The 26,175-nt window shown below is 32.8% G+C and overlaps 1 protein-coding gene across 2 annotated transcripts in view; it reads right to left on the reverse strand.

Moving 5' to 3' along the window:
* Nucleotides 1–26,175, reverse strand: part of LOC114332923 (beta-Ala-His dipeptidase-like) — a 73,854-nt gene that overhangs the window by 14,597 nt on the left and 33,082 nt on the right. For both annotated transcript variants that reach the window (XM_050642796.1, XM_028282713.2), the window contains exons 4-5: nt 17,241–17,439; nt 11,938–12,142 (exon numbers count right to left, since the gene is read on the reverse strand). In XM_050642796.1, coding sequence (XP_050498753.1) covers nt 11,938–12,142; nt 17,241–17,439 — 404 coding nt within the window. The remainder of the gene's footprint in view (nt 1–11,937; nt 12,143–17,240; nt 17,440–26,175) is intronic.

The following is a 26,175-nucleotide window of genomic DNA, read 5'->3' on the forward strand; positions in this document are numbered from 1 at the left end:
TTAGAAAAGGTTCTTAAAAGATGCTGTGAATTAGGGGAGGAAATTATTTAGAAATTAAACACTGCTACTTTGCTAAATGTATAAGTGTTGATCGCAAAATGAAACTTTTGTAATGAAATTCAAACTATTAATTGGTCATATAAAAAAAAGAATAATTAGTCCAATTATTTCCCAATAATTTTGTTTAGTCCAGATCTGGATTATTCTTGTGATTAGAAGTTGGGTGGTTTGGATTTTAAATGAGAGATATCTATGTCAAATATCAAAAAGTATACAAGGTGGTTATAAAGCTATGCTTCCAGAATGACATGGGCAAAATCCAAAATAAATAATAATAAACCAAAATAAATAATATTTTAGTAAAATCTATACTGAGCGACTTTGTGGATTATACAGTAATTTACACAGATGGTTCTAAAAATCAAACAGGAGTAGGATGTGCTATGTATGTGCAAAATACCCATCAACATAATAATTATAAATTATCTAGTATTAGTAGTATTTTTACAGCTGAGATTATAGCCATCGAAAAAGCTCTAGAATGGATCAAAGAGAATAATATTGAAAAAGCTGTGATAATAACAGACTCCAGATCTGCAATATATGCAATTCAAAACACTGATTTTAATTCATATAAATCAAAAATTTTATGTAATATAAAAAATAATTTGTCTAAAGTGGAAGTAGTATTTATATAGGCAAAAGGGCATGCCGGTATACTGGGTAATGAGAAAGTGGATGAGTTGGCCAAAGATGCAATAAAAAATGGTGAGATCTTAACTCAGATCTTATCGACAGATGCAATAAATGACGTCAAAGATAGAATAAATAAAATATGGAAAAAACAATGGAAAAATATTTCAAGCATATCAAAAAATTTATATTTTTCTTTACATCAAGAACTTCCTCCGCCACCTGAATACATATTTAAGTATAACCTGCCAAAGCAAGATATTTCTACTATCGTCAGATTAAAAACTCGACACGGAAAATATGAGGCACATCTGCACAAATTAGGAATAGTTAATTCATCAGTCTGTTTTTGTGATAATGTTTCGATTAGAGATTTGAACCATATTTTCTTTGAATGCAAAATTAACGAGAGATATATAAATCAATTGTATTACAATTTACGACAAACACAAGTTCATTTTCCAATTAGTATAGAATATCTACTAAGTTGTCATAAAATGGAAATATTTAAATTACTCATAAACTACTTGAAAGAAACAAATAGGTCAGATAGGTGGTCAGATAGGTCATGAGTCAGATAGGTGGGAATATAACAAAACTAATAAATTGAGGTAAAAATAAAATAACGGACCCGCATCCAAGCCATTTTTTCACACACACACACACACACACACACACACACACACACACACACACACACACACACACACACACACACACACACACACACACACACACACACACACACACACACACACACACACACACACAAAAACAAACACATAATTAAAAAAGTCAATTTGATTTTTGCATTTGAAAATATGAACGAAGGAAACATATTGTATTAATTGTGTCGTCTCCTAACCTACTTCTTAAAGAAGTACAAATATATCCTGCAGCCGAGAAGGCCCTTTCTGCCTCAACACTAGTTGGCTTAATGGTCAATAAATAGTTATATAGAAGGGTTAAATACGTTCCTTTTATTCCATCTAATTCGTAACATGTCATTTCCCTTTGTAATATTTTTTCAAATTCGAGGGCTGTTATGTAATTTGTTTGCTTGCCGTATTTGTAATCTTTCATTTCGTGATTTATTTGATTTTCTAATTCTTCTTTTAATGTTAAATTAGTTTTCACCAATTCGGAATCTGAATCAGAGCTGCCATCTTCTTCTACTGAAGTTTTTACATTTTCCTCATCATTTGTTGTAAGTCTCTTTAAAATTTCTGTCATTTTATGTCGCACGAAAGTTTTCTTTGGCATGAAAAATGTATCATCAGATTGTTTTGAATATTCATTATACTTTGCTGGATTTTGTAAATAAATTAATATACCGGTCATAAAAGTCCGGCGTTGTTTTATTTTTTCACGTAATGTGTCTGCTAATTCGCCACTGAAGGTCGTGCCTTGTTTGTTTAATTCTTCTAAAATAAATTTTAAGGTTGTATCTGCAGTCAGAAGGGTAGACTCTCGTCTGCTTAATGCTTCTACAGCCAGTTTACATGGCTGCAGACTATCAATTAAACTTTAGAATACCAATTAAAAAACCAATTAAATAACGATTCCAAAATACAGTTTGATTTCGAGACCATATTCAAAATTCTATAGGAAAATAACTCTTTCCGTAGTTACCGGACCGGATCCGGCAAAATTTGCCGGATCCGGTAGTGGTGAAAAAATACCGGATCCGCCGGATTACCGGATCCGCCGGACCGGATTGCAATCCCTACACACACACACACACACACACACACACACACACACACACACACACACACACACACACACACACACACACACACACACACACACACACACACACACACACACACACACACACACACACACACACACACACACACACACACACACACACACACACACACACACACACACACACACACACACACACACACACACACACACACACACACACACACACACACACACACACACACACACACACACACATGGGCAAAATCGATAAAACACCCTGTAACTCAGTTATAAAAATCATTGAGGCAATAAATGTAGTATATCTAGAACCGCCTTAGTGACCTCTATTCACAATTTAAGTATTCCCGTTTCTCAATGAAACACCCTGTATATTTGCGGCAAATACTGTGCTTAAATAAGTGCGAATGTGGTATAGGGGGGTACGGATATGGTTTGAAAATTTTGAAATTTTCGATTTATTTCAAAATTTTCAGTAGTAATTGCACAAGAGCTCTAAAATTATTGAATATTTCCCGAGTGATACTTTGACAGTTTTAATTTCACGAGCCGAAGGCGAGTGAAATTATGTCAAAGTGTCACGAGGGCAAAAATTCTATATTAATTTTAGAGATCGAGTGCAATTTGTTGCGATTATTTCATGAATGAAACTGTTCAAAATCAAAATTTTATTGTAATTTATTTATGTAATTATAAATTAGTACAATTAAACACAGAGTTGTTATAAATATTTTACGGTTGAAAGTCATCACTTTTATAATTTTTATTGTCATTAATGTCACTGAATGTATTTTTTCATAGCAACGAAAGGCATCTGACGTAATATACTTGACGACGGGAAATTATCAAAAATTATCAGTCTAATTTAGATTTCTGTAGCTTTCTATTGGTCAGAATATCCTATAAATGAAATAATCAAAAATATTTTCTAAAAATTTCAGTTTGACTGTAAGAAAACTACCAAAAATACAGCATGTTTAATATCCCTACCTTCGACTCGCTTTGCAGCAGCTTGTTGAGCGTAGTGAGAAACGTTCAACAGCTCCATTTTCTTTTGTAAATTACTCTGCGATTTAAAAACATATTCCAGTATGCATCACTTTACGATTTGACAGACAGAATAAATTGAAAATAAAAGTTTTCAAAACTAAACGCGTTTTTCTCAAAACTGTTCAATTGCTTTTTATAGGCGGGGGACATTGTAACTCAAAGGCTACTTGACAGTTCCTCCTGAAAATTTTCATATATTTTCTTTAGACATTTCGTGAGGTAGCAATAACAAATGGGTTGATTTTCACTATTTCGAGAGTGATATCAAAGACGCAAAAATTGTCAAAACTAAAAAAAAACTCGAAAGTGTTATCTCGAGAAACTCGTAAGCTAATAAAATATTTTTGAATTTTTTGTTTCATATGATCCAATAACGAGTTCTGATGTCTACTGAAAAATTCATTTTGTTTAGGTGTCGGTAAAAATTTGCCACCGTTGGCTTATTTTTCAATAATTTGGCCTTGAAATATTTTTTTCGGATATTCTTGGAATTGCACTGAATATGCTTATTTAATTTAAAAATAAAATAAGTCTAACATAGTTTCAAACAAATTAACAAATTTAAAAAAAAATTGCTTAACATCCCCCCCCTCCCCCAAAGTTAAAAATTCGAAAACATTGCGGCCCTTGGTAACAGACCAAAAACCTTTTGTGACCCATATTGAAAAAAGTTTGCCCCCCCCCCCCCTGATGTAGAAACTACTAGAAGTTCGAATACTTTGTAAGGGTTAAGATCTTTTATTTTTTTAATAAAAATGGAGTGTCGTATGAAAAAATAAGCAAGCAAGCAAGCATAGTGATTTAACCCAGCCTGAGAGACTTGCTCACCCCTAGAGAATGACATTCGGGTGATACAATTCATTGGGGCGAGAAGGATTAACTCCCGTAAGCAGGAATCACTCCACCCCGCTTCAATGCTCCAGACCATCCACTTACCCCCCGATAGCACTCTGATGCGCTATAGGGGCTCTCAATCAGCAAAGTGCTTATCATATGGGAGTCTTGGGTACACGGACTCCCATATGAAATCCTACCCCGATCAATGCAGGCCAGCGTGAGGCGCTCTATTCCCGCTATCTCTAGTGACTTATCTTCGATCTGTTTTGCTTGCTCGGGCGCCGAGTCCCCGCTCTGGGCTATGTCCAGTTCGGCGACTCGGCGCTCGAGGATGTGGGCCCCTCATGCCCGTTTTTTGGGTTTTGTTACTAATATTTTTTTGTGGCTTTCGCCTATTGTTAATATTTTATTGATTTGTTTAGTGGCTGAAGCCGTTTTGAAGTTTTTTGTATATTTTTTTTGAGGGATGTCTGAAAATTATAAAAATCAACATTAATAAATATAATGAGATGCCAAATGTGAGCAAGTTGTCTTCTTTTGATAGAGCTACGATTATCTAGCCTTTATTATATATTTACTAATATTTGTTGTTTGGGTCTCCTATGTTTCTATCTATGGTACACATCATACCTTAATATCTCTTGCAAGATTCGGTTTGGGTGGTCTTCTAGCTCAGCAAATTTTGTTCTGGCTTTTTCTTCCATAATATCCAGTACTCTTATTTGTTTTAGGTCTCTAAATAAGAACCGTTCGGCGACGTATCTGGGCACGTTTGCAGATTCTCTGAGGCAGTTGTTGTGTGCCGCTTGTATCTTCTTTTTGTTACTTTGACTTATGTGACCCCATGCAACAGATGCGTATGTAATTATTGGCAGTATAATGCTATTTATCAGTCTTAATTTTGTTTTCATAGCTAATTTGCTTCTTCTTCCTGTGAGTCCTCTTATTGCCGATCTGGCCGCTGCTGTTTTCTGGACTGTTGCGTTGACATGTGATGTGAATGTAAGACCTTGGTCCATTGTGACTCCTAAATATTTAACTTCGTTTTGCCATTCGATGGGTCTGTCTTGCAATGTTAGCTGTTCTTCTGGGTTATCTCTTCTCTTTTTGAAGACAACCGCTTGGGTCTTATCTGGATTTATTGCTATTTTCCATTGGATACTCCATTCTTCTATTGTATCCAATGCCGTCTGTAGATTTCTTACAGCTATATCTAGGTTCATGTGTTTTGCAGCAATTGCAGTGTCGTCTGCATAAAGGCTGATCAATGTTCCGGGTGTTCTTGGAACATCTGCTGTATATATGCTATACAGAAGGGGTGATAAAACTGCCCCCTGTGGTACTCCAGCTTCCGGCATTCCGTGTTCTGATAGAACTGGTCCTATCCGGACCCTGAACTTCCGGTCGCTTAGGTACGAGGAGATGAGTTTCGTCATGGCCCCGCTGTATCCATAATCTCTCATTTTGTATGTCAGTCCTTCATGCCACACTCTATCAAAGGCTTTGCTTACATCCAGAAAGGCTGCTCCCGTATATTGTTGGTCATTGAATCCAGCTACTATATATTCGGTAAGTCTTAATATTTTAAGTTCGCTGGAATGTTGAGCTCTGAATCCAAACTGTGATTCTGGGATTATGCCTAGCCTGTCTGTCTCTGATTGGAGCCTGGTTTGGATGACCCGCTCCACTATCTTACTGACTGCTGGAAGTAAGCTAATCGGCCTGTAATTTTGAGGAAATATGTGGTTCTTTCCTGGCTTGGGTATCATAATTACATGGGCTTCCTTCCATCGATTTGGGAAGAGCCTGTATCTTAGTATTGCATTTGTTATATTTGTCAAATACACAACTGCTTTCGAGGGAAGATACTTCAGAGCTCTGTTAGTGATTTCGTCTGGACCAGGTGCTTTCTTTGGTGAACTTTTTCGAATCAGTTCACTTATTTCTCTTGGTGATGTGGGATTTATTATTTCTTCTTGTTCTTCGGGCGTTTCTAGTTCTGTTTCTTCGACTTCTTCGATAAAGTCTATATCTTCGTCTTGGTGATAATTCAGTGTACACTCTCTTTCAAGTGTCCTTCTCATCACCTCGGCTTTATCTTCTTCTGTGTAGACGATCCCATTTTCTCCATGTAGTGGGGGAATGGGTTTTCTATCGTTTCTTAAAGTTCTTTGGAGCCTCCATATTTCTTGCATATTTTGGCTCCTTTCCTCCATTTCTTTTATGTAGTTTTCCCACTTTTGGCTTCTATGGTCTATTAGTGCCTGTTTGACTTGTCGATTCAGTCGATTTGCCCTATTTTTATCTTCCTGGTATCTTGTTCTTCTGGCTCTCTTTTTGGCTCTGTTCTTTTCCCTTATCATTTCTTTTATTTCCTGATTTGTCTCTAAATCTTCCCATATGAATTTCATATTCTTCTATGAAAAAATAAGAAGACACATTTTTTGTCACAAATTGAACGGGGAATTCAAAAACGATTGTTAATTTGAAATCTGTCAGTGGCGTACTATCTTTATTCTTTAAAAAGTTCAGACCATTACCCCTATGCGCGCCAATGATGAATATCAAATCCTTAATTGAATGTCAAAACATGCACAATAACTACCTCTTAAAACCCGCTAAGTTTTATTACAATGTTGCCAGTAGTTTCAGCAAAATCGTAAAGAATGTGTAAAAATTTGAAGAGCTCAAGAATAAAAGGATGAGGGTCCATTATTTGTCATTATGGAGATAATACTAATTTCTTGTACTTTATCCCATGTAAAATATTGTATGGTATCTAACTAAGCAATAAAGATGACGCTGTACAAGCCATTCAGCTTTGAAAAATAGGTCTTCTAGGCTAAAAGAATGAAGGTGCTACAAACGCAGGCTAAAAGGATGACAGTCCGCCTACTTCAGATTTATGACCACAGAGATCTCTGCTATTAGAGTTGTTTGTTGCCCAGAGGTTTGTAAACGTACATACCTGTGTTTATAGCTTTCTGTTATTTTGGTGTAGATTGATGTTATTACATTTTTGAAATCCTGTGCTGTTTAAAATGTCTGACAACGAATATTCTGCAGCAATTGAAAATTGTTCAAGGAAAAGAAAAAGTTTTGGTCGCATGCAAGATGTAATGAAAAAATTGAGGTTGAGACTTGATAAAATAACAATGTTTTTTCCAGTCAGAGGCCACTTGTACCTCGAGTGTGACAGGAACATGGGCTTAATCAATCAAAAATATGTAGTTGAAACCCCTTCGAAGTGGAACGAAATTATTGAACACTCCAGATCCAAACCAATACCATTTAGAGTTATTTCTTGCGAGAACCAGGAAATATTTAAGTCATGGACTAAGTTTCTTTCTCCTTTGTATACAAAAAGTTGTCCTTTCAAAACACGACCTGTACGGCAACTAAGCATCGTTTCTCATCACCCTCGAATGATGTTACATCGTCAAACTGTTAATGGCCTAAATGAAGAAAGTATTGTTACTAAGCCTAAGAGGAAACAAATTTCACTACCTGAAGGCTGTTTTCACCTACCAGAGCTAGCATATTGTGGACTTTTACCTTTAAATAAAGCAAAATTCGACGATATTCAACATTTGAAAAAATTTTGCTCTGTAAAGTCTCAAGCATATTTTGACGCACTGCCACATGCTTAAAGCGTTTATTTTTCATTGTATATTATCTATAACTATTTGCAATATAAACTATTTGTAATATAGACTACTTTATCTGTATTTTTAGTTTCATTTTAAGACACGTTAATGGACCCTCATCCATTTAGCTTGAGATTTCATGACATCAAAAGATAAATAAATTTATATTTATAGTAATTGGTAAATTGATAACACAAAAACATAACCTATACATTCCCTGTAAGTTATTAAATGATTTAGTAACCAAAATCAAGTGCCCTTTCTGTTAATTATTTTTATATCTAGTTTTAAAACTTAGAAACTTAATATCTCAAAACTTGTCTTTTTGGACCCTCATTCTTTTATTCTTGAGCTCTTCATTTGTTTTCTTCAACGCCTTGTATCTTGAAAATGGATGGCGTTACAAAATTTTTTTATTCAGCAAACCCAATTATTTTTCAGTTTTTTACCTATTCTAGTGACGATGTTACCTTTTTTGAAAAACATGTATAAAATTGTATCAAAAAACGAAAAAAAAACCGAAAAAATGCGGTTTTTTTTTAAAGGTACGTTTCACCAATTTTAAAAATCTGAAAAAATTCAGGGTGAAAGACTGTGCAAAAATACACATTATAATTGATTTTCGTAAAAACGAGTGTTTTAGTTTTTTTTTCAGTTATTTAAAAGTTTAAAATTGTTCTAAAAATTCGAATTTCCCGCCAAAAAATAAAAAAAATTTTCATATAGACCTTTTTGAAACTTACAACTTTTTTAAATAAAGTTTTTGTCACGTGACCACCTAAGGGACTAAAAATTTCAGAAAGTGAGTTCCTCTATATGTGCTAAAAAGTGGCCTATATGGAATTTAAATCGAGTTGGGGGTACTCTTCACCATCTTACCCGGCTAGGCCCTTTAATTAACAGATTGGTTCCGTCACCTACATCTGCTTACCTTTTACACTGCTTGCCAGGTAGCCATGAACGTTAGCACATAGGCAATACCTCATAGACATATTTATATGTTTTAAACTTTTAGTTTCAATAAAATTTGATTGTTAAACAAATGGGTAAAACTTGTTAAACAAAGCTTAGCAAATTGAAGAGTCTCAGATGCAGAATCCACCAAAAATGGTAAATAGTAATTTAAATCTGAGACTATTCGTTTTGAAAGTTCTTTCTGGTACATCCTTAATCTGCGACTTTTTCAATTAATAAGACCGCAGACGACGAATATAGAAAACGAAAAGGAAACGATCACATTCCACTTTCATTCGTCTAGGAAAAAAGGACAGAAGAGGAACTTTCAGTACTCAAATCCGAGTAAAGATAGAAAAATAATAAATGATGGTTTTGCTTGTTTTCGATTCAGAGGGATGCACACCCGCTGGACAGGCTGTTTCTACCATTGCAGGCGTCATCAGCAGCGTTCGTTAGCGTGCACTCCTCTGAATCGAAAAATAGCTGGACCATCAATTTAAAGGGAATCTGAAAGATAATTCAAAATCCCCATTAGGACGCGATACAGCGACATCTCTTAACAAATTGAAGAGTCTCAGATGCAGAATCCACCAAAAATGGTAAATAGTAATTTAAATCTGAGACTATTCGTTTTGAAAGTTCTTTCTGGTACGTCCTTAATCTGCGACTTTTTCAATTAATAAGACCGCAGACGACGAATATAGAAAACGAAAAGGAAACGATCACATCCCGCTTTCATTCGTCTACGAAAAAAGGACAGAAGAGGAGCTTTCAGTATCAATCGGCAATCAATCCATGTAGGAGACGAAAAACAAGGAAAAGTAAGCACGATTCCTGTTCTTTTTTTAATCTCTTTTTGTAATGCTATAACACCTATACTAGACCAAAAAGCAGCGCTGAAAAATCTCTTTGAATTTACTAAAGCTAGATTTTTCACAGTTGATTACTGTGAGTGTGTAGAGAAACATACTGCGGGCGGTCAAGCGAAACGTAGAACAGGGGTTACTGAGAGAGTATCAAAGTTGCTTTCCTACGAAAGTAATTATTTCCATTTACTAAGGCTGAAAATCATTACACACATTCTAAATTAAATATAAATAAAAGTTATTATAGTCGGTCAGCTGTATGACGGGACGAGCCGGTCGGTCGGCCCCAATAGTCGATTGAGGAAATGAAGCATTTTGGCTCGCAATTTTTTCGTCCAGCATGGATTTACTTGAAATTTTCACAGAAGGTAGGGAATAGTCCAAGGATCATTTTATATATCATGCCGCTATCATACGCTAAAACCTTGGGGGTGGTTGCCACCCCATCTCGGAGGTGGGAATTTTTTATTACATTTTAACCAAGTAGTTCGATGTAAAAAGTGATTCTTAGAAAAAAAGGTTTTTTACATTTTCTTCGTAAAACTAATATTTTTCGAGTTATTCGCTCTTGAAAATAACAGTTTTTCGACGAAAGAATCGATTTTTAAAGAGATTTTTGAGAATACCTCGAAAAATATGCATTTAATCAAAAAAACTGTGAATATCAAAATTTTATCTTTTAGTAACACAAACCAAATTATTTTCCTATAATATCTTTAGCACCAATACAAACCGAGATACGGCATGTTAAATAATAAATAATTAATAAATAATAAATAATTTAAAATATTCAAAGCCAAATAATGGGAAAAATTTGCATTTTTCGAGGAAAACTTAAATAACCTTTTTCAAGTATACAATTAGAGCTTTAAAAAAATAATAATAAAAAGTTTCTAGCATGAAAATTTAGCGGCTTATAATCAAACAAATGTCGGTACCTGCTTTTCTCTACGAAAAAATCAGTGAAAACAACCCCCTAACTACCTTCCTAATTCAAAATTGGTCTTCACCTTTCTGTAGTTCCTTTTATATTTATATTATCAATACACTCAAGGAGCTTGACCTATTTAAAATGCCTAATTTTAGAAAAATTGGAGTTTAAAGAAAAATTGATTTTTTGCAATTTGGTATTTTTCACCATTTACTTCAAAATATCTCCGAAACTACTAAGGATATGAAGAATTAATGAAAAAATTATAAACTACTAAATTATAGATTTTTTAATGACTAAAATTACCCTGTACATAGATTTTCATTACAGTGAATAGTTAGCCAGATATAGCTGTTTAAAACCTCTATTTACCAGCAAACACCCCCTTATTCGAGCCCTTTAAACCCGCCCCAATTAAAAACTAAGGGATCTTACGCAATTTAATTTACACAGTCTTATAGCTCTTTAAAAATCCTACAAAATCATTTTTGAAGAAACTTTTTATCGCCAAAAATATATAGAATATCTTTCGAGGTATTCTCAAAAAAAAACCCTATAAAAAAGTCGATATTTTTGTCGAAAAACTGTTATTTTCAAGCGCGAATAACTCGAAAAATATTAGTTTTACGTAGAAAATGTAAAAAACATTTCTTTCTTAGAATCACTTTTTTCATCGAATTACATGGTTAAAATGTAATAAAAAATTCCCACCCCCGATATGGGGTGGCAACTACCCCAAGGTTTTAGCGTATGATAGCGGCATGATATATAAAATGATCCTTGGACTATTCCCTACCTTCTGTGAAAATTTCAAGTAAATGCATACTGGACGAAAAAATTGCGAGCCAAAATGCTTTATTTCCTCAATCAACTATTGGGGCCGACCGACCGGCTCTGTCCCGTCATACAGCTGACCGACTATAATAACTTTTATTTATATTACATTTAGAATGTGCGTACTGATTTTCAGCCTTAGTAAATGGAAATAATTACCTTCGTAGGAAAGCAACTTTGATACCCCCTCAGTAACCCCTGTTCTACGTTTCGCTTGACCGACCGCAGTATGTTTCTCTACACACTCACAGTAAACAACTGTGAAAAATCTAGCTTTAGTAAATTCAAAGAGATTTTTCAGCGCTGCCTCTCCGTCTATACGACCGGGAGAAAAGAACAGAAAATACTTACAGAGACGATTATTCGAATATGCATATTAATATTATACCTTATTTCGTCAATGTTAAATTCATTTATTTTTTCATACATTCGCTCTTCATCGGGAGTGATCTGTTCCACCATGTCGCTAAAATTTGGAATAATTATATTATTCTTTTCATCAACTATGGTCTCAAAAATCTTTATCATGTCTTCTTTAATATCAGTTTTGGAATCAGGTACTGCTTCAATGGTCATTTCAAAATGAAGAACTCCTAAGACAAATGGATTGAAAAAACAACAAAATGTATATATGTATTTTATATATTTTTTGTACATAAATATTTTTCTAGTTGTTCTAATTATATACTTATTTTTAGTAACATCGGGGTGAAGTAGCGAAGTATTCTTAGATTTTAAAACAGATGACATTTATAAAATAGCGATCGAGACAACAGTCAAGTAGTTCAAGCTGGAGAACTGATCTAGCAAGAACTCAACTGGCCCTGATCGCCAACCGGGCTTCAACGTATTGAGTTGAAGCCAAACCGAAGTCTTAAGGAGTACTGATCTAAAAGACTCAACTGATTCGACCTGGAGCACTGATCTGGCGAGAATCAACCGGGCTTTGACTTATTGAGTTAAAGTCTAATCGTGTAGCGATTCAGAATTGATGAATCGCTCTCGGACCGTTACTCTCCAACCGTGAAAATTGAACGGTTACTCCCATCATCATCCTGGTACCAGATGCCTGGTGATTTTTAGTGATTTTTTTAATATGTTACAGCTTTATTTTTTAACAATATCGCTGTAATAATATTGCTGCTAGATAGGCAAATTGTCATTGTATACCGGTGTACAAACTACCAATAAAACTGTGTTTTTTCTCAAAGTTCTGCATCACACTGTGGAATATTTTAGCACTGGCATTTATAAAATACTGAAATTAAAACCCAACTGTAGCCCTATGTTTTCTTAATATCCTGTTTTTAATTCATTCGCTTATGTAGGATAATAAAAAAGTTAGGTACTTTAACTACTCATATTTTTCATCAATACATGGTGTTTTTAAATATGTATGGAAAACTTCTGCATGAAAAAATATTGTCAGTCTGCTTTAACCCTTATCCGGGAAAGGTGGGTCCAACGGGCCCGAGACGAAAATTATTTTTAAAAAAAAATATTAAATGTTATGCATCACTGATACGGATTTTAACAGGGAAAACCCGCATCCACCACTGGTGAATTACCAATTGCGTACTGCCGATATTACTTCTTGAGATCAAAGCGCCGAGAAAGGAGTGATTTTACTGTGGAACCTCTATATACTGTGCCTAAAGTCTAAATCTTTGTTACAGAAGTTAATCTGGCAGTCAGGTAATGTTTTTGTGGATTATCTAAATGACTTTTATGATTCCGGAAATCCAATAATGAATCCAATAATCCAATAGTGAACATCAAAGAGATGCTTACAATAGGTGTTATATCTATTCGAAATGAATTTTAAAAACTGATAATCATTGTTGGAATGCAATAATATTGTTAGGTAGGTTACCTATACATATTTTTAAATAAATAATGCATCTGCTATCAGTCATTTGATATCGATGTTAGTGTCGACAACTAAGCTCCTAAAAGTATATTTAATTACAGTGAAAGTAGATAGTGCGAATAAAATGTCCCGAAAACTAATCTATGGTTTTTTTATTTTTATTGTTTTTTTTTTTTCACCTAATACTTTCTAACTAACCTAATATTCTAGTTGGGAATAAGCTAATCTTGTGGCTGAGTCCCAACTAAAATAGTAAATTGATATGACACAGTATTAATTTGTAAAAGTAAAATAATAATATTCTTCTGACTTATGCGTTTTATTCATTTTGTAAAGATTGTTTTTGTCGGTATATTATACATGAGCTGCTAATTACTATAATCTTTTCTCAGAAGAGTTTTCACACAATAATGAAAAGCAACAACACCGTAATCTTTTTCCAGGGTACGCGTAAACATAAACCTCTCTTTTCAAATAAAATGGCCTGGTAGATTTACAAAAGTTTTTATTTATTTATTAATTAATCAAGTCTTTATTTGGCTTCAAATGTTTATTACTTGTGAATAAATATTTTTTCTACAAAAGTTTTCTTGCATTTCATTCAGGTAGATCGCTCCCTCGAGGTAGACCGCATAGGTGCTATAGTAGCACCTATTTTCTAATCTAGACAATTTAAATTTAACTTAAATAAAAATCAAAAAAAATATTAGAAATATATGGGTAAATATGAATAGTACATTTAAGAACAGTGGTGGGCCCAACGGACCCGAGTTGCCCGGTTACGTAAGTAAGATGTATTGCCCGGATAAGGTTTAAAAACGTAAGTCCGCAAATGCAAATTTTTCTCATAAACTGACGATTTATTTATTCCTCAAAGACCAGTTGAGATGTGCAAATAAAATTTGGTGGGTTTTAATAGGTAGTTATGTTGCATTTGTTGACATACGCGCCAATGGAGAATATTAAATTAATTCAAAGTCTACCATTTGCCGATGTACGCTTTTATCTTCGGGGTGGAAAATTTTTTGGTCAAAATAACCACGGAAGTGGCTCGAGAACCTAATTCTAAGTAAAAATTGTTCGATATATATTTTTTTTGAAAACTCAATACTTTTTGAGTTATTCGTGGTTGAAAATGTGTCACTTTCATTGAACAATGTCACCTTTTCGAACGGTTTTTTGCGGGTACCTTAAAAATTATGCATCTAACGAAAAAAACTAAACTTTCGTGCATAGAAATCCGCCCACTTAAAATTTGGTCATTTTTGATGTCTCGTGTTTCCTAAACCTGTTGACCGATTTAAATGATTTTTTTAATATGTTATAGCCTGATTCTTTGATAATACCGCTGTAATAATATAGTTGCTAAACATGTCAATTTTCATTGTATACCGAGTGTACGAATCAAACTGTGTTTTTTCTCAAAGTTCGCATCACCCTGTGGAATATTGTAGCAATTATAAAAGACTGAAATTAAAACCCAAATATAGCCTCAGGTTTATTTAATATTCTGTTGTTTGATTCATTCGCTTCTGTTGGGTAATAAAAAAGTTAGGTACTTTAACAACTAGACATGTTTTTCATCAATACAGGGTGTTTCTAAATAAGTGCGACAAAGTTTAAGCGGCAATTCTGCATGAAAAAATAAGGACAGTTTGTTTTATAAACTTATATCCGCAAATGTTTTGTTTCCGAGATACGGGATGTTGATTTTTTTCTTACAAACTGACGATTTATTTATTGCTCTAGTTATTGCGTATTGCGATTTCTAGTTATTGCGGATTTATTGACATACAGTTAAGAATTTTATATTCACAATTAGCGTGCATACGGGTAATATGATCGGTCATATTACTCGTATGCGCACCAATGGCGAATATTAAATTTTTAATTGTATGTCAAAAAATGTGCAATCACTACGTCTTAAATCCCACCAAATTTCATTTGTATATCTTAACCGGATTTAAATCAATACATAAATCGTCAGTTTGTAAGAAAAATTTCAACACCCCGTATCTCAGAAGCGAAGCGTTTGCGAACATGCATTTATAAAGCGAACTGTCATTACTTTTTCATACAAAATTACCCCTTAAAGTTTACCATACTTATTTAAAGACACCGTGTATTGATGAAGAACATGTCTAGTTGTTAAAGCCTAACTTTTTATTATCCAACATAAGCGAATGAATAAAGAAAGAATGTTAATAAAACCTGAGGCTATAGTTGGGTTTTAATTTGAGTGTTTTATAAATGCTAGAATATTCCACTGGATGATGCGAACTTTGAAAAAAAAAACACAGTTTGATTCGTACACCCGGTATACAATGAAAATTTACCGGCTTAGTAACAATATTATTACAGCGCTATTGTTAAAGAATCATACTGTAACATATTAAAACAATCCCTTAAATCGGCCAACAGGTTTAGGAAATACGAGACATCAAAAATGACCAAATTTTTAAGTGGGCGGATTTCTATGCACGTAAGTTTATATAAAACATTTTTGCAGCTTATGAAAAATCAAAAAGATTCGTTTCTTCATAAATCTTCTAGCTGTAATACAAAAAGAGATATGTCAGGTGAAATTTTTGTGTGCATGCTCAAATCGGTGTGTTCAACAACAGAGCAATAATCGATTTTAAGGGTATAATGCTACGATGCTACGAATATCTTTTGTAGTGCTTGAAAAGACCTTTAAAACCAGCACTGTTAATGTCGATGTTAATGTCGATTGCTTTCAAACTAAGCGAGATTTAAAAACTGGTGCAAGAAAACTTGATGACTAATTTATTTAAAGATAACATGCGAAGTATATTGAACCCCTCATCCACCAGATTTAAATGCATCGTTTTAATTTTACAACACCATTTATTATAGTGTTATTTCTATGTCCAAAAAGTTGGACGGGTTTAAAATGCATGTATCTCTTAATTGTAATTGAATTACATGGAAAAAAAGGAAGATTTTAAGAAAATTTTAAAATACGCTCTATAATAATTATTAGATCTTTTTTTTTAATTATTCATTTTAAACCCGTCTAACTTTTGGACATAGAAATAACACTAACACTATAATAAAAGGTATTGTAGAAAGAAAACGATGCATTTAAATTCTGGTGGATGAGGGGCTAAATATATTTCTAATTTTTCTTTAAAGTATATTAATCATCAATTTTTTTCGTACCATTTCTTGCTTAGTTTAAATGTAATCGACATTTAGCAGTGCTCGTTTTAAAGGTATTTGTAGTGCACTACAAAAGGTATTTGTAGAATTATACCCCTAAAATCGACCATTTCTTTGTTATTTAAATTGAATACACCGATTTGAGCAAAAATCTTTTTTCACCTATCTTATCTCTTTTTGTATTATAACTAGAAGATATGAAGAAATTAATCTCCTTGATTTTTCATAAGCTACAAAAATGTTTTATATAGTTTTTTTTCGTTAGTTACCTAATTTTTAAGGTATTTGCAAAAAAACCGTCAGGAAAGATGTCATTTTTCAATAAAAATGGCAAATTTTCAATTAGTTTAGTTCAAATTAGTTTCTCTAGCCAATTCCGTGGTTATTCTTACCAAAAAAATATTCCACTACCGAGAAGGGGTGGGAACCACCCCCAAGAAATAGCGCCATATGGTATAGAGTAGGCTTTGTTTCTTGAGATTCCCTACGTACAGTGAAAATATTAAGTATTCTTTTTTTTAATATCGTGTAAATTGATGCAGTGGGATGGAATTCGGAGCTAAATACCCGCACTGACTGCACTAATATATTTTTTTAAATAATTCCATTATACTAGGTTTAACTATGGTAGCACTTACCAACAGTTCCATAAATTATACATGGGCACTTAGGGCCTAACCATTCCCCGTCACATTCAATTACGTAATCCACACTATTAAAAAAGTCTTGCCTTCTTGTTGCGACGAAAGACGAAAATCCTAGGCTATTTTGATGATGCATCATTTCAATAACCAATCTTAAATTCACTGGTAATGGCATTTTATGAAACCTAAATGCCTTTTAACAAAAATTAATATAAAATTTAAGTTGAAATTTTATAGAAAGGTTATAGAGCTATTTTGAAAATTTATAATAAGTTAGAAATTTTATTAAAGATAAGCAATTTTCTTCCATTACTAGTCCTAACAAAAACTACCATTGATCAGAGAGTGATCAGAAGTCGAATAAAGAGCCACAATGTGAGTGTAAGCTCAGAGAAAATTAAAAAGTGGCATATCAGGAAATATCTATATCTACTTATAAGTTTATCTGTGAAACAGCATGATGAGTTGCAATTGAGAACATTTAAAAGTGGCATATCAGAAAATATCTATATCTAAAATTTATCTGTGAAACAGCATGATGAGTTAAGATTGGAAAAATTTTCAAAAGTTATCTTTGTTAATCTCTTATGGAAATACTAATAAATACACTAATCACAAAAAGTATCGCATAATTTTTGAAACAGAAAAAAGTTTAAAAATAATTTTTAATTTTTAGTAGAATGTTATATTTGTCTATCGTCTTTTTTAGGTGTCTACAAACCCATAAGATTTAAAGTTGAAGCTCTTTTTGCAGAAAAAAAAACAATAAACAAAACGTTGTTAAAAGAGAATATTTATTTTGGACATTTGTGTTCGAGAATTTGATCTGAGCACTGTCTTCTTGAGTTTTCAATGAGGAGGTGCATTCTTACAAAAAATGAGTAATATCACGTCAGAACAAGCAGCCAAAATTGTAGCTTTAATTTGAGATGGACGATCGCAGCAATATCTATGGGAATCCACCAATCCAGCGTTTCAGGTGCTTTAAGAAGGTATAGAGAAAGTCGAGGATACACAAGAACAGTTCTAGGACTTCCCAGATGCACGAACTCCGCAGATGAACGTTATTTAAATATGCAGACTTTGCATACACATCATGTTACAGCTAGACAACTGCAAAATGGTCTTTCCATAGCCCGTGGCCAGTAATGTTCGGTTCGTAAAGTGCCAATTCGGTTAGAAATATATTAAGGAAATTTGGAATCAGAGTCAGAATGCCTGCTACTGCTCCACTGTTAACGAATACACACCATATAGCACGTTTAAGTTTTGCATCAGAACATGTCGATCGGAATATTAATGACTTAGGGGAGTGCAATTAGAACGAAAATATGCATTGTTTCGGAAAAATTCAAACAAGCTTATATTTTTCTAAAACTTTTTTTGTTAGTTTATATACTTGTTAAAGTAAAAAGTTCTACTCGCAGATTTGGCCGCTAGTTGTTTATTAATTGCTTAACCAATAACAATTGTTTTGTATAAATAATTTTAAAAATATCCTTGAATTCATCATTTTACTTTGATCAAACATGTTTCTATTCTGTTTTTGATTATGCTGAATCCGAATATGGCATTGCTATTTGAAAATTCTTATACATACAGAAGCTCTTATACAGTATATCTGCGTAGCTAGGAACCACATGGAAAACTTTTTTATTATCAATTTTACGAAAAAACGTTATTCATTATAAAATGCTCTGGATAGTCAAAAATCTAAAACTCAACCATCAGATATCAAATTTTATCGATTTTATACGAGTTATATCAAAAATATGAATTTCGTTAAAGAGTAAAGTACCTTTATATTCCAGAATATCAAAAAATGATATTATGAAAAGTTGTTTGAAATTAAAAACTATGTTTAAATGTACAATTACATCATTCTAATCGAACAAAAATTTCAATTTTTTCTCAAATTACGGATACTTATCATCATTTTATTACAATTATGATAACTATTTTATTATCATTTTTACGAAAAAAAGTTATTCTTCATAAAATGCTCTCCCTGGTCTAAAATCTAAGATACAACTATCAGATCAAACTTTTTTCATTTTATACGAGGTATGTAAAAAATATGAATTTTTCTTAAGAGTTAAGTGAGTTTATTATTCACAATATTTGAATTAGAATGATGTAATTGAACACTAAAACAAATTTTTGAATTCCAAACAACTTTTCTTAATCACAATTTTCGATATTGTGAAATTTAAAGGTACTTTACTCTTAAGTAAAATTCATATTTTTTGACATATCTCGTATAAAATTAATTAAATTAGATGTTTGATGATTGCATCTTAGATTATATACGATGCAGAGTATTTTATAAAGAATAATTTTTTTTCGTAAAACTGACAATAAAAAAGTTATCAATAGGTTCCAAGTTACGCAGACATACTGTATAAGAGCTAAAAAAAAATTCTTTTGCTGAACATTTATTATTGTTGTAGCTTATTATTAAATGTATTTTAGGTAAGTTTTACAGAAAAAAGTTTTGATCACTTTGTATAGACATTTTTTTAGCTGGTAATTTTCGGTTTTTGTATTACATAGTTGTTATCTTTCTCAATTTTCTCAAAAAGAAATAGTTTATTTCATTTCTAAAGTCAAATAATTTAGGCATTTTAAAGATTACATCCTAAGCTTTAACAAAGCACTTACAAAACTGTAATAGATTTGTTCAAACTTGAGTAATAGGGTCTTAAAATGGTGGTAATTCTATAAAACTACGAAGATTTCAAAAATTACATTTTTTGAGACGTCATATCATTTGAATTAAATTTTTGAGATTTTTTTTGAATGAAACATCATTTAGTAAGATGCTTGAAAGGTAAGTTTTGCAAAATTGAGAGTTTTATAAGAAAAATTGTATTCATTACACATTTTTAAATCATTTTTAAACAAAATTCATATAAGGCTCACTTTCCGCCCACACCGTACTTATGCCCATATATTTTATTTCTTTTTATTATAACCATTAGATAGCTTAATTATTCTTCTTTCATGTCCAATTTGTAAAATTTCATTCGATCCATCAGTTAAAGAATTACATTAAAATAACTCAACCGTGCACTTCGCCGTACGCTAGTTTAAATTGCGCCAATGTTTGTGAGAAGGGTGACTTTAGCGTTATAACTAAAAAAATTATAGAAGATACAGATTTAATTTTAGAAAATTCTTTATATGAGGTTTTTTTTTGTAAAATTTTCTGAATTTCTCAATGGTCAAGTCAGTTTTTTTCTAAAATTTATATTTTCCGAGTTATTTAAAAAAACATCTAAAATTTCGTAGTTCATATGTTTAATAAAAAATGAGGCAGCCACTTCTCGAGTAGAACTTTTGATATGTTGTTTATTAAAAATTTCTTAATGAAATTACAAAAAGTTCTATTTTGTTTGATTTTTTCCGAAGTGAAAATCTATATGCACTCCCCTAACTGGACTAATATTTTTTTACTTATGAGTCAAGATTTGCAATTTGTGGATCCGACAGACATTTTGCACTGTTAGATTCACAAAGTGCAAATCTTGACTCATAAATAAAAAGAATATTAGCCCAGTCGTTAATATCCCAATCGACATGTTCCGGTGCAAAACTTAAACGTATCGTACGGTGTGCCCTAGTTAACAGTGGAGCAGTAGCAGACAATTTGGCTCTGATTCCGAATCCTCTTAATCTTTTTCTATCCGAACTGGCACTTATTCTAACATTACGGGCCGTGGAAAGATCATTTCGCAGTTGTCTAGCTGTAACATGATTTGAACGTAAAGTCTGCAGATGTAAATAACGTTTACTCAAAATCGGTTAGTAATTTATGGATTTCTAACCTTTGAAGTAATCAGGAAGCGACTTATTACTTACTTTACTTTCCCAGCTAGCCGGGAAAGTACTTTCCCGGCTAGCATCTGTCACTTTTCTACCTGCAAATGTCAATGTCATTTTTGATTAAAAGATGGTTTAGAAAGAATAGAATCCACTCAACATTTATTTAATTAAGAAACAACAACAACAATAACAAAAAGAAAACTATTTGGAATTATAAATATTAATAGTTACATTGGAATTATGATTACTATTAACGGTTAAAGTAAGACCGTGTTGCTCAAAATTATGAATTTCAGAAATAGATGATGACGCCGACGTTTCTGAATTTTCTACATGAGACAACATATTAGCAATTTTTATTTGTCCATGTAATGAATTCTCCACATATCCCTCAGCTACCCGCAGTTCTAGTGGTGTACATTCAAATTCACTATCAGACATTTTTGTAAAATAAACACAATTTGATCATATGTACAATTAATGGCGTCGTGTATCGCCTAAATGTCAGATTCAACAAACTTGTTTTGTTACCTAGCAACGATCTCACAGGTTACTTAAAATAATTCATCTTATCACATAATGAAAATGGATACAGATATTTGAAACGAAATTATTATTGGTAGATTGTGAGTATTAGAAATCCATAAACTACTAACCGATTGTGAGTAAAATAGTATACAAACCTCGCGGAAACTCATTCTAGCCTCGCGTCTGTAGTTTACCTCGGTGCTTCGCACCTCGGTAAACTACCTTGCCGCTCGGCTGAAATAGAGTACTTTCCCGCTAGGTATGTAATATAAATATACAGTAGAGCGTCGATAATCCGAACTAATTGGTACAGGGGTAGTTCGGATTAACAAATTGTTCGGATTATCGAACATATGTTCAAAATACATACATATGTACATAAGTTTTAGTTACAAGGAATAAAACACCTGCATAATAAACAAATATATTGTATGTATTTCTGCATAAACAAAACAAAAATCCGCGGTCATATTTTGTCCATATTGTCATATTAAATCCAAAAATTCGGTCCGCGATCATATTTTTTAATTTTATAATTTTTTTGCGTTCGGATTAGCGATCGTTCGGATTACTAGGGTTCGGATTATCGACGCTCTACTGTATTATCATCTGCGGGGTTCGTGCACCTGTGCACCGTGGTCTTCTTGAGTATCCCCACTTTCTCGATACCTTTTTAAAGCTCTTGAAACGCTGTATTTAACATCAGCGAGCTATTGCTGTGAACGTCCATCTCCAATTAAACCTACAATTTGGACTGCTTGTTCTGACGTTCTCTTATTTTTTGACGGGTATTTTTTGTAAGACCGCACCTCTTCATTGAAAACTCAAGCAGACATAGTGCACAGATCAAATTCTCAACACAAATGTCCAAAATAAATATTCTCCTTTAACAACGTTTCGTTTACTTTTTTTTTCTTTTCGGCAAAAACACGCCTCAACTTGAAATGTTATGGGTTTGTAGTTGTAGACACAGTGGCGGATCCAGGGGGGGGGCGATGGGGGCGATCGGCCCCCCCTCTCAACCCAAGTGATTTATTTTTTTTTAATTATAATACAGTAAAACCTGTGTTACCGGCCACCCGCCAAAATCGGCCACCTGTACTAACGGCCAGTTTAAAAAATCCCCAAACCAATTATAAGTAGACTACAAAAACTGGCAATACCGGCCACCTTTCTATATCGGCCAATGGTTCTTTCATTTTTAGTTGCCGTTACTGACAGGTTTTACTACAGTAAAACCTGTGTTACTGGCCACCTGCCAAAATCGGCCACCTGTACTAACGGCCAGTTTAAAAAATCCCCAAACCAATTATAAGTAGACTACAAAAACTGGCAATACCGGCCACCTTTCTATATCGGCCAATGTTTCTTTCATTTTTAGTGGCTGTTACTGACAGGTTTTACTGTATAAAGATTACAAAAACATTCATTGACTTTTTAAAATGGATAATTATACATGTTTTAAAATTACAATATTATATGAATTACATATAAATATATTTTATTAGTATGAGACTTGTCTAAAACGGGCCAGTGACGCCAGTGTATTCGGAAATGAGTAATTTATAATTCTTAGGTATACATTAAGAATAAAAAATGATTACAATAAGCATATTTAAACAAATATGTATGTATATACTGTGAACGCATACCTAAGCATGTCCACCCTCGTATAATTATAAAATCGGTTGCAGATAACGGATTCTTCGAAAATCTCTCGAAAATAGCGCGCCCAGCAAAACTATATTAATTTGCTGAAAATATAAATGTATTATGTTCAAACGATTGCTGACCAGGAAAAAAGAACACCCTTTGCTTATTAATTATTAGTCATTCATTAGTGTATTTTGTCTATCGATGCAAGTAACATCTCTAATACTGATTCGTACAGATCTTAGTTTGTAAATTGTTAGAGTGATTAATATTATTTTGAGTTTATTCTTCTTTTTTATATTAATAGTTTGTGATTTACGAAGAGTTATAAAATGTCAAATAAACGAAAAGAAGCTTCTACCGAGAACTTGAAAAGTAAAAAATTGAAATGTCGCAATATAGCTGATTATTTTTTTAAAAATCAACGTAATTTGGGTGATAGTGATAATATTAATAGTAATGAAGATATATAATAAATATGTACAAGGTACATCTTATCAGATAGATCATACTATGAGACCTACTGATCTTGGATCAAATTAAAGTTCTGAGAGCATTCAAAACAAGTCATGCGATGTTTCAGTGCGTCCGATACAAATCAACGATGATGCAGTAAATACCAATTCTACTTTCGAGAGTTTTATGGAAAAAGGTACCTATGTCTTATATGCATGAAATGTATGTCTTGTATATTATATAAGTTTATTCTATATCACGTTTGATAGACGTGAGTATTTATGCACGAGTACGATAGATAGTCATTTATGTCGCGGGATGCAATCATCCACATATAAAATTATGGTAATTAATTAAATTTTAAACTTCATATGGGAAAGTACATCATGTGACACCTCATTTAAAAGCTTTTGAGATAGTGATTACAAAAATGTATAGGTAATACTTGTGCAAAATCTCGGTCCAATGCTTTTTAAATGCATTCATTTTTTTATAATCCTGAGAAACCTAATAAGTATTTTTAAAAAATTTAAACACAAAATGCAAGATTACATTATTACCGAGGGACGAAAGTCCCTGAAAACTTCTATAATGTTTATCTGAATAAGTTACAGGGGTGAAAAAGAAGAGAAAATTGAGTATGATTTTTAATTTCAAATACCTATATCATTCACAAGAAACCTTTTGTTTATTCTAATGGACTTTCGGCCCTCGGTAATAATGTAATATGTATTTTATTCTGCGTTTAAATTTTTCAAAAATTCTCGTATTAGCTTTCTCAGGATTCGAAAAAAATGAATGTGTTTAAAAAGTATTTGACCAAAATTTTGCGCATTTGCGGTATTATCCATTTTTGTAATCAGTATTTCAAACGCTTTTAAATGAGGTGTCACATGACATGATGTACTTTCCCATTACGAAATAACATTAAAACTATTTCGACATGAATTTGCTTGCATTGAAAAAAGTAAAGTAGTTATTTTGATTTTTTGAGAATTACATTCGTTTAATTCATTATTACATTTCCGGAACTACTGTAAGTTGTTAACTTATAAAGTCTCATTTTGTAGGTTTTTTAAATTTTAATGATAATTCACTACATATTATATTTATTTTTCTTTCATCAACTTTATGTATTATGTATATGGTGTCCCAACCCAAAATTAGCGGAACGTTGAATATTTCGCGAAATGAACATCGAATCGAAAAAATGAAATATATGTGTTCAATAATTTTTAAAAATCTATCAAATGATACCAAACACGACCCCCCACTCGACCCCCTGAAAGTGGGATGGGGGTAACTTTAAAATATTAAATGGAGATCCTCAGTTTTAATTGCAGATTTGGATTCCTTACGTAAAAGTAAGCAACTTTTATTCGAGACATTTTTCGAATTCTGGATAGATGGCGCTATAATCGGAAAACCATTAATCGTGATACCATAGGTAATTTATAGAAATGGTTTAATATATCTAAAAACACTCTAAAATGAAAAATCAAAAAACACAAGTTTAATATTTTCCAAAATCCTGTCGAATAGGTACCACCAAACACGACAGGATGTCATTTGGTAGGTTTTTGAAAAATATTAAACACGTGATGTTTAGTTTTTCATCTGGAAGTGTATTGATCAAGAAAAACTATTTCTATATTATTATATTTCTATATGCTATATATTATAGCGCCATATATCCAGAATTTGAAGAAATGCCTCGAATAAAAGTTGCTCACTTTTACGTAAGAAGTTCAAATCTGCAATAAAAACTGGGGGTTTCCATTTACGATTTTAAATTGAGCCCCTACCCCACCTCCAGGGGATGGAGTAGGGGGTCGTATTTGGTGTCATTATTTTCCATTCTTTCCTCCTTGCTGCTTTATTTTTCCAATTTGTAATTTTAAGTTCTTCTGTCTCTTTAAACATCTTTCTTCCATCTGGTTTTCGGTCTACCTTTCTCCTTCTTTCCTGCTATGCTATACCTCCCGTTAAAATTCTTTTGGGAAGCCTCGTGTTTGGCATCTTTTGGATATGTCCCAAGCTACCAAGCATCTCAGTTTTTGTGATTTTATGATCCCTGCTATATTCGGTTCTCCATAAATCGTCTCCAGTTCTACATCTAGTCTTCTTATCCACATTCAATTCCATACCTTTATTTTAAATATTTTCCTGAGGACTTTTCTTTTCCACAGTTTCAGTAGGGCTGGTTCGGATTTGTTCATCGTCCATGTTTCACTGGCATATAATACTATACGTTTTATCACTGTCTTATATATTCTTATGCATATATATATATATATATATAGATATATTCTTATCTTAACCCTTCTAGATATGTTCTTACTTCTTAATAAGTTGTTTAGAGCAAAGATACAACCAGTCGTAATTCTTACTTGGATTTGTTCGTTCGTATTTGGTATCCTAGTGAATATTGCTCCTAGATCTTGGAATCTTTCTACTTCTTCGTATT

Source organism: Diabrotica virgifera, chromosome 2 (genome assembly GCF_917563875.1).
Source record: "Diabrotica virgifera virgifera chromosome 2, PGI_DIABVI_V3a".
Classification (NCBI taxonomy): Eukaryota; Metazoa; Arthropoda; class Insecta; order Coleoptera; family Chrysomelidae; genus Diabrotica; species Diabrotica virgifera.